Source organism: Colletotrichum fructicola, assembly GCF_000319635.2.
Source record: "Colletotrichum fructicola Nara gc5 chromosome Unknown KSG_Nara_v1_contig05, whole genome shotgun sequence".
NCBI classification, from domain to species: Eukaryota; Fungi; Ascomycota; class Sordariomycetes; order Glomerellales; family Glomerellaceae; genus Colletotrichum; species Colletotrichum fructicola.
In genome coordinates this window covers 4,543,963-4,558,598 of record NW_027094055.1, presented here as the reverse complement: position 1 = coordinate 4,558,598, position 14,636 = coordinate 4,543,963, and the positions used below count along the sequence as shown (strand labels likewise).

At 54.8% G+C, this 14,636-nt stretch overlaps 3 protein-coding genes across 3 annotated transcripts; all 3 read left to right on the top strand.

Annotated features, from left to right (window-relative positions):
• Window positions 1–1,639: 1,639 nt before the first annotated feature.
• tad3 (tRNA-specific adenosine deaminase subunit tad3) lies at window positions 1,640–4,620 on the top strand (the record flags this gene model as incomplete). The annotated part of the gene is made up of 4 exons (XM_032019470.2): window positions 1,640–1,654; window positions 3,086–3,127; window positions 3,193–3,509; window positions 3,564–4,620. 4 exons carry the CDS (start codon window positions 1,640–1,642, stop codon window positions 4,618–4,620), a joined length of 1,431 nt encoding a protein of 476 aa, XP_031883334.2.
• A 1,112-nt stretch (window positions 4,621–5,732) lies between these two features.
• rnh1 (Ribonuclease H) lies at window positions 5,733–7,061 on the top strand (the record flags this gene model as incomplete). Its single annotated transcript, XM_066152248.1, has 5 exons — window positions 5,733–5,895; window positions 5,967–6,387; window positions 6,491–6,558; window positions 6,614–6,673; window positions 6,712–7,061. 5 exons carry the CDS (start codon window positions 5,733–5,735, stop codon window positions 7,059–7,061), a joined length of 1,062 nt encoding a protein of 353 aa, XP_066008376.1.
• A 1,796-nt stretch (window positions 7,062–8,857) lies between these two features.
• Window positions 8,858–10,719, top strand: CGGC5_v010007 (Na(+)/H(+) antiporter 2; the record flags this gene model as incomplete). The annotated part of the gene is made up of 3 exons (XM_032019467.1): window positions 8,858–8,975; window positions 9,042–10,204; window positions 10,261–10,719. 3 exons carry the CDS (start codon window positions 8,858–8,860, stop codon window positions 10,717–10,719), a joined length of 1,740 nt encoding a protein of 579 aa, XP_031883233.1.
• Between the last annotated feature and the right edge of the window lie 3,917 nt (window positions 10,720–14,636).

Here is a 14,636-nt window from a genome sequence, read left to right as displayed (position 1 = left end):
GGTGATGTCAGAAAAGGACTTCCCTGGCGCATGGCCGCCCTCAACCACAACGAAACACCGTGCCGAGCCCGCTTGCACAGCATGCAGAAACGGCAGGATATCAATCCGCATGTCCCGCCAAAGTATGGGAACGCCATGTCATCGGCCTCGAGACGAGCGAGGCTTGCGTCCAACACCACCATTTTTCACTGCCTGGTTGCACCATGTCATTGGCAGAGCCAATCACCTCTCAAGTCGTAAAGCTGCCAGGCTGTCTCCATGTCTACCTTCATGCTTCCGTTCAGAACAAGGTCTGGGCATGGATGACGAAGGGGAGAAATTTGGCACAGAACCCCCACTCCAGGCTCGTTGCGAAGGCTGTGGCGCTGTTACACTGCAGGATGCAGACTGCAGAATAGACATCGGAGCTTCCCTTCCAAAGTCCTCAATATCAGATTGTGGGGAGCAAAGATTCGTTTGATTGATTAATTGCTTCAGGCGCCGGCGGCGCGGGCCTCATTAGCACTTTTTTCCTGCCATGCTGACGGGTGCCGCCGCGCGGTTTGCTGCCCCTCCTCGTCCTCAAATCGAGCAGCTGCAGGCGTTGTTGTGTGCAAGCAGGCTATTCCCTTTCTGCCGCTGACTCCGCGTTCATCATGAGGGGTCCACGGCAGGCCGTGCCGTCGCTTGCTGAAAATCCCACGATCTGCTCTTGGACAGTGGACCAACCAGAGTGGCTGGATTCTCCAAGAATCTACTATGCAGTTGGAGCGCCTGATGGATCTGCAGATGCGACGGCGTCGCCCCCCGTCGAGTCTCCTGGGGAATTCGCGAGGGGAAGTTGCCGATAGTCGGTGCAGACTGGTGCGTGTCGAAGACAAGCGTGAATTAGCAATAAGGTGCGGTCGATGCCGGCGGGGGGACATGTGCAATTTCGCCGCATGGCGTGCCGTCATCGGAGATTGAGAGCTACCTTAACTCAAGACGATGGGGCTCCCACACGTGGGGTTGAGTTGCCGTTGGACGATTGCATTTCTAAGCTGCCCGCGGCGCGGTGTCTCCGGAGAAAACAAGAGTTTGTCTGGCTTGCGAGACTTTGCGCGGAATGTTGATAACCAATGAGACACTTGAGGATCAGCGTGACAGGTTCTGCTTGAAGATGTTGCGAGACACTCTGGGAACGGCAAACAGCGATGACTGGAAGAATGGGAATAGCTCCTGCGCTTGTTGGAAGGCCTGGAGCTCAACCATTGAAGCCCGGGAATGCAAAGGCCTCCGATAGCTAGAGCTCAGTGCAAGGACCGGTTGGAGTGTATTTTTGGTGAGGTTTGGTGTGTCTTGGTGTTGTTATTTTGTCCATCATCTCGATGGGCTAAGTCAGTTTCAGCGACAACGACAGCGACAGCGATGCGAACCGTCCCCAGCCTCCGCCTCTTTTCCCTTCCACTTCCCCCATCTCAGCCGGCGAGTCTTTGGCGCCGAAGTATCTCCTATCCATGGATACTCGCAATCCCACACGGGGAAGTGCGAGCCCCTGGCCGAAGCCCGGTATCTTGAGAAAAGAACCTCCAGCGCAATCCGGGCGCGAAGGAAGTCCAAAAACAGAAAGAAACACTTGCAACGTGCAACAGGTCTGTCCAGGTGCAGTTACAGGAGCGAAATGCCCCACTGCGAGGTGAGCGTTCGCACCGAGATGCTTTAGCGAACCGCTAGATGCCTTATCGATAAGAGGGGTGGCACCGGGGGACGGGGATCCGCTAGAGGCTCTGCTCTGCGCTACGATTCGATGCAGGGTCGTGCCTGGACATGGTACGGCGCCGGGAAGCTGGATCGTCAAAGGAGTCAAATTTGTCAAATTTTCTGATGCCTCACTCCCGTCTCCCGTGCCCGGCGCCGCCCACTACACTATCCACTGTTCGGACCGTTTCCAGAAGCTCTTGGCTTTCAGATGCATTGTCCATTCATGAGAGACGCCAGATGATCCGATAGGGCCTCAATCTTTTGTTGTTTCTTTGTTTGGTCCCGATTTGGCCCCCGTCGTTTCAGGAACCCGGCTGACGACGACGTTGATCTTCACGTCCCTGGTTACATCCGCTCTTGGCCCAGCTAAATGGAAGGCTGTCGCTGCGGCTGAGACCGAGACTGAGACTCTGACACCGAGAGATATCAGACCCGCTCACCGTTGATTCCAAGAATAACTGCATCGCAGATATCTTGGCGGAATCTCTGAACAACTCTCAAACCAACCTCCTGAGCCATCCAAGCAAATTGGAGCTTTGGTCTGGAGACTGCGATAGAGACCGAAAGAGGGACTTCGAGGTCTAGCTTGCCTCAAGATTTCTGCCTGTCTTTGTGTGTCAGACGCTCAAGGCAGCTTTCAGAGAAACCAGAAAGACAAAGAGGACAGAGGAGGGTGAGGAAACAGAACCGGACGGGAGCAGGATTGCTCATCGAGGGTGCAAGTGCCTTCCATTGCTGGCATACACTGTGGACAAGTCCAGTCCTGCCCTCCACGATAGTGGTGCTTGCCTCACTCGTGCCTCTCGCTGGCTTTCACCCCGTGACTGCCTAGGTGGGTGACTTCCATTTCTAGAAGGCTACACAAGACGTTTCTACGCGACCTTCCTGCTGTATCTCCAGCCAACTGCACCTGCCCTCGGCATCTCCTGAGCCAACGGAGAAGTCTTCAGCACTCGGGGAAGAGGCCATATTGTGACATTCCCAGTAGCAAGAAGCTGTTCCCAGTTTGTTCAGGGTAGGAGTCACTTATCGTGCTGCTGCTACCTACGGAACGACGCGCAGGAACCGGTCCACGTCCTCTGGGGCCCTTTCTTGTCGTTCGTCGTCTACTTCTCCGATCACTCGACCAGAAATCACAACATCTCCCGACTCCAGGGAACCCCGGCTTCGACTCTTTTTTTGGCGATTTGTTCCATCACCATAACTCAATTCAGGCTTCAAACCTTGTCACCAGCTTTCTCAAGACAAGCGTTTTGCCAGTTCGCAGACGGAAAACCAGTATATTCGTCCTTCTACGAAACCGACGTTTCCTGCCCGGTTTGGTGGTGTTCTGATTCGTTGCGTCAATCATCGTTGACCATCACAGTCGGTCGCTCAGTTTACCTGCCAGGCCTTGCCTCGTGTCAATGTGAGTCAGAGCATCAGCCGTCACGGTTCACGCCTTGAGTCCCCCAGTCTATTAACACACCCAAGATTCCCCTCTTCCACTCATTCCAGCTACGAGCTCAACATTGTACAAAAAAGAACACCGTCACAATGCTCGCAGTCGAACGCTCTACGCTTCCAGAGGCTGTCTCTGATAACACAGAGCTGCGGTCCGAGGAGAAGCCTGAACACACTGGACCCGATGTTATCCAGCCGCATCCCCTTGTTGACGAGCTTCTGCCTCAGCAACTCGGCCGTGGCGTTCTCATCCCCTTGAAGACAACTCTGGAAATCCGACAAGACCACACCATCGTCCAGGCTTTGCTTACCAGAGCCCCAGCCAAGTCTACCAATGATGTCGTCAAGTAAGTTGAAGCTACCTGCAGTGACATGAAGAACCAATGTTAACACCACTTTAGTCTTCTCCGCTCGATGCTTCCTGAGGGCGTAGCTAACAGCTTGCCTCACCTGCGTCGATGCGCGAAGCCAGCCGATATCCCGGCTCACCTCAAGACGCAGTTTATGAACGACTCCCCGGAGGGTCGTCAAGTTCACACTGGGAAGTCGACCTGGATCTACATCATGCTCGGCGAGGAGAAGGACTTCGACAGACAGAAGTTGGTAGCATCCTTGACCGCCATCGACGGCATGGAGGAGAACTTCTTCCTCACCAGCATCCCCATTCCCCTCGTCCCGCCCACTTCGCAGGTGCAAGCGGCCATGTGGACTTCGCAGTTCTGGCCCACAGTGTACCGGAAGAACAACCCCCTTGGACCCCATCCTAGCATGGTGGGACGTTCTACCGACACCATCAGAGATGAGACATCTCTGTGGATGTCTCTCGCTCATCGTGCTGCCATCAAAGCGAAGCAGACGGGTATCGGCGAGCCCATGGGAGCCGTCATTGTCCAGCGCGAGGGCGGTAAGTCCGAGCTTGTGGCGATTGCGGGAGATGCTCGTTGGCACCAGGAACCCAACAGACGCGGTACCGGCAATCCCATGGGACACTGCGTTCTCAGAGCCATCAGCATGGTTGCGCAGAAGCTTGTTCGTCACGAGAGACGTGTGTCTGGTCGCCCCAACAACTCTCCCTTCCTCGAGTACGACGCTTTCCAAGACAAGCCTCTTCTTGACGACGAGAAGATCGTCTTCGAAGACGAGCACCCCAACGCAGACGGCTACCTGTGCCACGGCATGGAGATGTACCTGACCCATGAGCCTTGCGTCCAGTGCTCTATGGCTATCCTTCATTCGCGCATGGGCAAAGTCGTTTTCGCACAGCGCATGCCGCTTACCGGGGGCATGTGCTCTGAGGACCGTGGCCACGGTCACCCTGAGCTGGAGAGCTGCGGTGGTGGCGAGGGCCTCGGTCTCTTTTGGAGACGTGAGCTGAACTGGAGCTTGCTGGCGTGGGAGTGGGAGTCGAGCGACTGTGTGGGACCTTTGCCGCCGGTTGATCACAGAGTCCATGCTTAGTCCCCATGGGACTTGACGACAATACCTTGGTGCTTATGGCTGGGAAACCGGCCTAGGCTTAAGCAGTCTTTATGTGGAAGGAGGCCATCAGAGAGGATGGAAGCTCTCGGCGATCTTGACACGCCATTATCAATATCACCTGTACGCAGACCTCTGCGTCGGCTCTTTAACAGCCTCTGTGTATCATATTTTCCCTGGTGTAGTTGGTTGAGACATGGGTTTGGAGGGCCAACAGAGGGTTTAGATAGTCCTCTCAGCTCCAGTCGGAAATGCGGCGTTGGGAGGAAACCTCAGGAGCAGGTCGATGGAGACACGGGCAGGAATTATACCCAGGGCTGTCTCATGTGTATTATGCAGCAGCCTAACAATGAACAATGTTCCCTATTCCACCTATTCTTGTTCGAACAAGGTCTACAAAGAGTGAAGTTGCGATGAATTCAATTCAGCCGCCCGGTTGCCATTGTTCGGCCGAAACGGACCGCCGCCATTGACGAACAGACGTTTGGCTGACAGCAAGGCAAGCCGCGCTAAGGCATGTTACCTTACCTTCCTTACCTTCAGCTCTGCTGCTGTGCTGTGCCGCGATTTTACTGCGGGGAAAGGCGGATTCTTATCTTATCAGCCGGTACGATCCCAGTGATAGACACGCGGTGAAGCGCTGTGCGACTCTCTTTTCGCAACGCCAGTCGCTGTGGTCCTTCCTCACAGGCCTTTGCCGCCTTCCTCATTCTTTCCCGTTGCGCTCAGCATTCTCGGCATGCGCGCGGACGAAGGGAGTTGCAGAGAAACGATTTCTGATTTCGCAGCGCTCGAGTGTGTCATTCCGCGACAAACGCGCATGCAATGACCCGCCTTTGACTCCTCCACTCCCACGCGACTCGCACATGGGTAGCTCTCGTACCAACTGAATGCGATTCCAAGCCTCCCCGGCAAAGACCGTTGACCGACTCCTCCTCTGCGGACAAGTTCTCAAAATACTCGTGCCGCCTGCGACGCAACCAAACCGGGTTATTAGAAGAGACTTGAGCTCAGGGAGCTGGTGGAAAAGAAGGGCCGAAACGGACGGGCAACCGGAGAAACTTTTCACGATCCTGCGAAACCTACTCGACGACATGCCAGCCAAGAGGACTGCATCTGCAATGGCCGATGCGACGAAATCCAAAAAGCGCAAGGATGAGAAGAAGTGGTACGCTGTCAAGGTTGGTCTCCGACCGGGCGTGTACGAGACGTGGGATGAGTGCTCAGAGAATACCAATCACCAACGAGGAGCCGTATGTGAGTGAACCGTCCGTCGGTCTGCAATCTAGCTGCTTGGGACTATTGGCTAACAACAGCTTATGATACAGACAAGTCGTTCACCTCCAAGGAAGATGCGGAGGCGTTCGTGGCGGGAAAGAAGATTCCGAACAGAGGCGGCAAGGCGGAACCCATCAAGTACTACGCTGTTGCGCGCGGCAACTTCACTGGCATCTTTCACGACTGGGACAAAGCCAGCAAGGCGATCTACCAGTCCACGAAGCCCAAGTACAAAAAATTCGATACCCTCGGAGAGGCAGTCCGATTCATAAAGGAGTGGGGTGACGAAGACACAATCGAAAAGGTTCAGGCCTTGGTCGATGGTGATTCTGAGTTCGAATCCGAGGTCGAGGAACATGATGACCTTGAGCCGGGTCTGGCTCATATCTACACGGATGGCAGCTGTCTCGGAAATGGCACGGACAACGCGACTGGAGGCGTGGGCGTGTTCTTTGGAGAAAACGATCCCAGGTAAGTCGCTATGGACTCGACTTTCCAGAAGCCTGTCCCAAACAGAAGACTGGCACGCTCCAAATCGACGCCACAAATCACAGAACCGCTGACCTGTATCTAGAAACGTTTCTGAACGTCTTGAGGGCAAGAAGCAAACAAACCAGCGTGCCGAACTTACTGGCGTCCTACGTGCGTTGGAGAAGACTCCCGCCACACAGGGAGCGCAGATTCTCACAGACAGCAGATACTCCATCAACTGCGTGCAGAAATGGGCTCCGATTTGGCAAGGAAAGGGCTGGAAGACGTCAGTCCTAAATAACGACGTGACGAACAAGGACTTAGTCCAGGCCATTATGAATAAAATTGCCGAACGCGAAGCTAAAGGCACAAGGACCGTGTTCACCTGGGTCAAGGGACATTCGGTAACCGACGGAAATGTACAAGCGGATAAGCTCGCAAGGGGCGTTGCGGAAGAAGCAGTAAAGGCGCTTGCTGTGGCAGGTGCTTACCACCCACCGTCGACGCGCGTACAGAAGTACGCAAAGCAGCAAGCAGATACAGAAGCGCCGGAAGCTAAGCTGACGAAAACACGGAAGAAGTTGAAGACGGAGAGACAACAAACTCCCGAACTGGACCTCAAGTTTGATAAGGAAGAAACTCCCGATCTCGACGACTACTCGAGCATGCCTTAGGTTGCAACAGGACCAACTTGAGGGGTTGTAGTCATGAATATGCGCTGGCAATGGACAGAGTCGGTGACCGACACGATGCAAAAGGGTTGCTCTGCCTGGGTCGATGCATGGATGCAAGCACCCCTTCCCAAACCATCGTATCTTCCGCTGTTGGCAGATACGAGTTTTGGTGTCTAGATCCCTCGTTGAAAAGGTTTAGCGGCCTGCCTTCACGCAGTCTCAAGGCTCGCCCAAACCTCTGCTTTGAGCGGTTAAACGGCTTCGGGTTTCTACTGAAGGGAGGAGCTGTATACTGCACACGATAGGGAGACAGCAGGAGGATGTTTGACTTGTTTCTATCATAGCGGCAAAGGGTTTGCGGGAAGTTTCTTCTAGTTCATCGATGATGGAAACGGAGTATCTGGTGCTTTCGTTTTGGCGGAATGATAGTCTTTTCTTTACAATGGAGATATCCCCTCAGTAACCAACGAAACCTCTTTATGCGATCCGCGCTTCTGTTCCTGACAACTGAAGTGCTGCGGCCATTGTCTATGCAGTATGTTCAACTGTTTAAGGCACAGTCCTCAAAATAACAGATATATTAACCTTGCAACTCTAGTGTAGGTTGTAGTTTGTAGCGGTCTGTCTGAACATGTCTCACGATTCAGACTAGTGGCGCTGCAGGTTCACACTTTCACGGATATCGCAAACCGAATCTCGCCCGCATCTTTTCCGACTTTCCAGCCGCAGTCTCAAGGTTCCCCATCCGTCCAGGCTTGCTCGCCGAAGACTGATACGGCCAGCGTTATGCATTGTCAAGTTAGGCAGAGATACATGAAATGCGCCAGAAAAGACAATAGCCAGACAGCCGCAACTGAATGTACCTCTGCCATCAAACCGATACCGTCTAGCTTCCTTCGGATGACTACAACATAATTAGACAACCTTGCGCAAATCCCTGACGGGACGGCTTTGCTGCCCCACGTGTCAAGCCTGTCGACACCGAAGAGCGAGAGCTTTGCGCGCGGGCAGGATCGGTTTAGAGGTAAGGTAAACAAGAGGACCCCTACTATTTCCCCCCAATTAAGCGGTGATGATGCACTGATCGCACACACGCACCAAAAACAAAAAAAGAAGCTGCGGCGTTCGTCCCGTCTACCTACCCAGTCGTTCCCAGTCGCCACGCCACGGCCTCCTTTCTTCTTCCTTTTCCTTTCCCTCCCCGCCACCATCGCAGACCTGCCCAGACCTCTTGACACCTCTTACCCCGCCAATTCAGGCTCACTGCATCAATATTTCGCATCTACTGTCCAGATAAGGACCATTGCGCAGTCTCCAGAGATCGCCGCGACCCAATCAAAAGGCCGACGTCATCAGCGAGGCCCGCCCCTTTCGCAGACCGCTTCGACTGTCTCAGTCCCCTTGAGGATCCTCACACGGCAAAGAGGTCGGCGACAGCAACGAGCAGGACGCAAGGGAGAGCGAAAGAAGGACGGAACGCACCCCAATGACAGTCAGCCACGCAAGCGCAGCATTTTTCGTCATCATTCTGAACCACGCGATTCGATAACAACCTACTACCCTTGAACAGGGCAAGGAGACAAAACACACACCATTTTGTTTGCATATTCGAGATTGACTGGTGCAGGGCCCGGTCTCTGTTTGCTTGGCTACGTGGTAGTGCCCGATCGCGACTCTCATTGGAGCATCTCGCAGAAGATCGCGGGGTCATCTTGGGCTGCCATACGTAAATTGTGGACAAAGGGACCCTTGGCAAAAGCTTGGTTGGCTAGTCTTGCGACCGAACCACAAACGCGATGCCTACTTTGGCGGTTACCAACTTCAACATCATTGTCGGTGTGCTGGGAGGATGGATATCGTTGTTTGGACTTGTGTCGTACCTCTGCAAGGAGAACTACTACCTGTCTGAAGCTCGTAAGTTTTGTCATTCGACTGCACATCCCCCCCACGATGTTCAAGGTAGCTGACGAGACTCGGCAGTGATTTCCCTCTTGGCAGGCGTAGCCTTCTCGCCCCCAGCCGCCAATCTCATCAGACCGCTGGAATACGCCGGCACCGAGGAAAATGTCGACAGCGTCACCCTCGCCTTCTCCCGCCTCGTCCTCGGCGTGCAGCTCGTCCTCGCCGGCGTCCAGCTGCCCAGCCGCTATCTCCGCACCCAATGGAAGCCCATGGCCCTCCTCGTCGGGCCCGTCATGACCTGCATGTGGCTCGCGACGAGCCTGCTTGTCTGGGCTTTGGTGCCGCACCTGCCGTTCCTGCACGCGCTCGCCGTCGGCGCCTGCGTTACGCCCACAGACCCTGTGCTGTCTAACGTTATTGTCAAAGGGCGATTTGCGGATCACAACATCCCCAAGGAGCTGCAAAATTTGATCATTGCTGAAAGTGGAGCAAATGACGGATTGGGATATCCATTCTTGTTCTTCGCGCTGTATTTGATCAAGTACATTGGCGACGGCGGCAAGCAGCAGTCTGGAGGAGCTGGCCTCGCGATGGGCTTGTGGTTTGGAGAGACGTGGGGGTACACCATCATTCTGAGCGTCATCTACGGTGCCGCTGTGGGTTGGCTAGCGAGAGTCTTACTCAGGTGGGCGGAGAGTCACAAGTACGTTGACCGCGAGAGCTTCCTGGTGTTTGCGATCTCGCTGGCGCTCTTCATCGTGGGCACGTGTGGAATGATTGGTAGCGATGACGTGCTGGCGTGCTTCATTGCCGGCAACGCCTTCACCTGGGACGATTGGTTCCGTCTCGCCACCGTCGATGATTCACTACAGCCCACCCTGGACATGCTTCTGAATGTCTCCGTCTTCTTGTGGTACGGAGCCGTCATCCCGTGGACCTCGTTCCTTCACAACGAAGTTATCCCGATCTACCGGCTCATCCCGCTGGGCATCCTCGTCCTGATGCTCAGGCGGCTTCCATTCGTTTTTGCAATCCACAAGATCATCCCGCAGATCGAGGAGGTAAAGCAGGCCATCTTTGTTGGCTTCTTTGGCCCCATTGGAGTGTCTGCCGTGTTTTACCTTTATGTTACCCTCGAGTTCTTGCACACCCTCAACGAGGGCGAAGAGCCCCGATCTGACGTCAAGAACATGGGTGAGGTTGTCCGAGTCGTTGTCTGGTTTCTCGCAGTCTGCAGTATAGTAAGTGACCCGCTACCATGTCCACGCTGAGAAGAGCCGGTATAATATAAACATAGGTGGTCCACGGGCTGAGCATCCCGCTCGGCAAGCTCGGCTACTACGCGCCCCGGACACTGTCCCGAGGTGTCTCATTCATGAGTAGTGACGGTGATGAGCCGCGTTCGTTCCGCATCCGCGGCAGAGCTGCATTCCCGTTCAGCCGGTCCAGGTCCATGGCATCCAATGGAGTCGCGGATGCCGAGTCCGGCACCCCGTCCGACAACGAGGGTGGCCGGACAGTCTACAGGATTGGAGGTTCCATCATCCCCCGAAGGATGGCCGATGGTGCTACTTCAGGCACGTCCACGCCGAAGCGTGCCGATGACCCGCCCCGTCCAGGTCCCGAGGCCGGAGACGTCCGGACTGAGGGGGTGGCCGACCAGCCACCGCCACTTGAGCTTCCCAATCGCACCATCCGGTTCCCTGACGAGGCGCCTGCGGCCCAGGAACCTCCCCGGGAGCTGCAGAGTCTGTGATACGAACTAGCAATATTGCAGCAGCATGCAGCAGTTCTGTGAAGAAGACTCCTGCACTCAATTGTTTTGCGTAAGTTGAATATGCGGACGCCGTTTAATGACGGTCGTGTGGATTGGCTGGATAGCCAGCCAGCTATGCACGGAGATGTCCGTGTTTATAAGGAACACCCGGGCAGAGGCTTGGAGGCTTTCCCGCTTCCTGCTTCCTGCTGTCAATAAGGTCTCATATGGCGTTCAGAGCTGGATCTATTCCTGTTTTCTGAACCCAGAGAGTCTAGAACTCAATCAAAATTGTGTGCGTGTCTGCCTTTAGATACTTGCTTTTCAGTAATTAGACATCACTTTCCTCTGATCTGTCGTCGGTATTGGTTCGGGCCGCCCTTTTCTGCAGTGTGCTACTATTGGACTGCCACCTACTTGCGAGACGTCCGGGGTCGGATTGCTGTGCGACGCCAACTGACGCCTGCTCATCGGCGGTTCCTTCGATAGCTGATCCTGGACGGCGAGTGAACTAGGGTTATCGCCGCCATCGGGTCCAGCTGATAACTCTTTCTGGGTTTCGTTCTAGGTCAGATGAAGGCCAACTTTCATGCGCCGCACTCTCAGAGGCGCAAGGTTTACATAATGAGTTTATGCAGGCTGTGCTAATTCAATCATCTTCTTGCGCGTAGAAGTAAAAATCCTTCTGTGCCAGCAGGTTGCGGACGACTATGACGGGTGATACAGAGCGGCAAAAGGCTGAAGGGGGGGCCGATTGCAATTTGGGGTGGTGCTGAAGTCGGTTTTTGCGAGATTCGGAGCGACGTCGGGGCTGACAGGTTAAAGCGTTGCATCATTGGGGATGAGGAGGAGGTTGGCTGGGACGGCGGCGTTGCGGTAAAGAAAACCGCTCAGACGGGCGAGGCGAGGCGTGGGCTGGAAGCTAGGTGAGGCCGCCACGGAAAGGAACATGATCGACTTTGTTGAATATTTTCTTGCTGACAGCACAGAGGAAAGATAGTGGTGGTTGGTGGTGGTTGGTGGTGGTGGTTGGTGGTGGTGGTGGTGGTGTCGTGTGTGGGTTGCGGTAGTGGTGCAGCTTGACACCATCCTGCGGAGAGGGTTGCATTCAATCGCCGGGTTCTGGTTCCTGACGTTGGGAGGAAGCGCCGCGGGAGCCTATCAGTGCATCCCGAAAGAGTTGACATCGGATATGCAAGATGCACAACGTCGCCCGCATCCGTTTTTATATCGTGCTCAGCCCGTCATCTGCCGGTCTGCCGCGATATTCGGGCCCGGTTGCCTGCAACAGACCACCAAGAGAGATGCGTGCCAGGTTATTGCGGGCTTGAGTGTAGCATCAGCCCAGCGTGTGTTGCGGATAACATAGAGTGTTTAGTGTTATGTATAAGGGGAAATGAGAGAGATAACAGAGCCAATGGGATGCATGACTCCCGAGCCGTGAGTCGGGGGAGAAGAGAATGTCTTGGACCGTGTGAAGAAGATCGGGTGGTTTCTGGAAGAATGGGTAAGTAGTGAGCTTTCGTGGGTAGTAGAACGGTCCGGCCGAAGTTAAGTTTAGGAGACGCCGCAAGGTCGCATCATCTGTTGTTGAGGAAGGTGCTTGAGGAGTTGCTGCATAGTGAGAGCAACTAAGGTCTGAGGCACCCGGCCTTGCAGTTGTACGGTACACTACCTTGCAAGTACCATGATTAGGTTCGCCGGGAACGCACCCAGAACATGAACCGACCACTACTGCCCGCGGTGTACTATCCGTCGGCTTCAAGCTTGCTTAGCGGCAAGAGGTAGCTAAGCGCTGAGACGACCGGCCGTGTGTTCGGAGGTGGATGACAGAGTCCGTGAGAGAGTTAGTTTCTGTGCGGCAGTGGTTGGTTCGGTGTAACTCGAGTCCAGAAGAAAAGGTCAAGATGCTGCTTTCGTCAACAACGGAGTAACGGCCGTCAGTCAATATTGTGTGAGAAATGAAAAGTCGTCTGTACATTATCAGAATAAGCACGCCACCTAACCCAAAGCGTCTCTCTTGGTGGAGCAAGAGAAGGGGAAACCTGGCGATGGCTTCCACGATGGCGGGAGATGAATGTCTGCGTACGAACAAGAACGAGATCGTATCCGTACTCTTTCCATGTCGGAGTCGGCCGCCGTTGTTGAGTCCGGTTGCGAGTTGAGGCCAGTTTTCAAGATTGCCTTGGTTGGTTTGCAGAGAATATGCTGCAAGATGAGGGAGGATTGACGTTGGTTGTTGGCCAAGTGCTCGTCAGCGCCGGGGTGAGGCAAGTCAGAGCAAGGAAGGCAGTGGCGGGATTGCGACGCTGGTGCATGACCATGCGCACCTACTCACCAACCTACCACACCTACCTTGCACCAGAAGGTACATAGTAATGTAGTTTGGGTAGGTAGAAAGGTCCTGTTGGCCACACCTCGGTCAGCCCAGTGGGACCCGAATGATCAGGGCCTTGGGAGGCGCCTAGGCAGGCAGGCAGGCAGGCATGCCGTAAGAGTTCTTGGACGTTTGGATTGAATGAAACAGTGCAAGTGGAATGGGGGGGAGGGGCCCCGAGGAATGAGGGCGATCCTCTCTGGGCTGAAGTGGGTGCGACATTGGCCAGCGGATTGGCAGAAATACTGCGCAAACGCAAACGAGGGCAAAGTGAGTCGTTCTCGAGGGCGGTCATCTCAGTCACCTGCGGTAGCGTAATGTCGCAATTTACCAGGACTCCGTACCCGTGGATTCGACGCGTGTGTTTTAGATGCCCTGGCCTGGGCTGCCGTGCATCTCAGAGTTGCCCTGAATGGAGCAGGTGTTGCGCTACTCGTTGCCCGTTGCATGCTGCGCAATGCGGCTGCTTATCAGTCGGAGCTGACGAGCCAGACCCCAACGATGGAAGGGAGGCGGATGTGGTCTTGTTACTCATCAACTTATCCATACCTTAAGGTGGGTATCTATTTGAGGTCGCACTGTATTCAGACCCTCCCCGGTCGAGTTTTGTGCCAAGCAAGTAAAATGCCCATTGGACCAAAAAGAGAGTGGCTTGAGCGAAGTTCGGGCGCTCGAGTGGGCGCTCGGAGGAAGACTGCCATCTGTCTTGGCGGCGCATGGCGCAGGTGCCACACGGTGCGTTCGCGTAAGTCTTCCGCCGCCTAGCACGGTACGTACCTACCTTAGCTGCCTCCCTCCCCTACTCTCTCAAGAAGCGCGGTTTTTTTTTTTCTGCCCACGAACCCACGCCCCTCTCAAACTGGATCTTTCCACTGTGCTCGAACACTGAGCTGGCCATTTGTGTGCGTTGTTCCATGAGCAAAGTGGACCGTAAATGCAGCAGCAGATGCAGAGGACAGGATCAGGCAATGAGAGAGAGGTACGCAACGAGAAGGAAAAAGAAGACGTCGTATCAAAAGGGCCCTGGGTAAGGTGTACGCAGCCAAGTGGACACCTCAGATCAACGAAGGGTAAGTGTAGGTAAGGCAGGCAGGCAGGCACTTATCACTTCCACCCTGAGAAAGTCAAAAAAGAAGTTCCAAAACAAAAAAAACCAAACTACCACCATAACCAAGGACCCAAGGGCAAGGACTGGCGTTGGAACTTGGCACTGGCGCTGGCGGTTCGGGAAGCACAGGGCGTCAGTCAGTTCCAGCTCCTCCAACACGACCCGGTGAAGGTCGCTTGCCTTCCGTGGCCTCCCTCTGACCTTCTTGCGGCAAAGCATTCGCCCTCATCTTGCCAACTTGGGAAGCTTGAGCACTGGGCACCCGACGCCACAACGCCGCCGTGTAGCTTCACCTCTCTCGGCTGCGGAAACATGGCCCGGAAGCTTTGGTCTGCCATATTCTGCGCGCCGATGTTTCGTTCCAACTTGCCAGTCCCTGCCAGCAACACCGAGGACGACGGGGGATGTAGATACAAACGCATGCTATGCTAC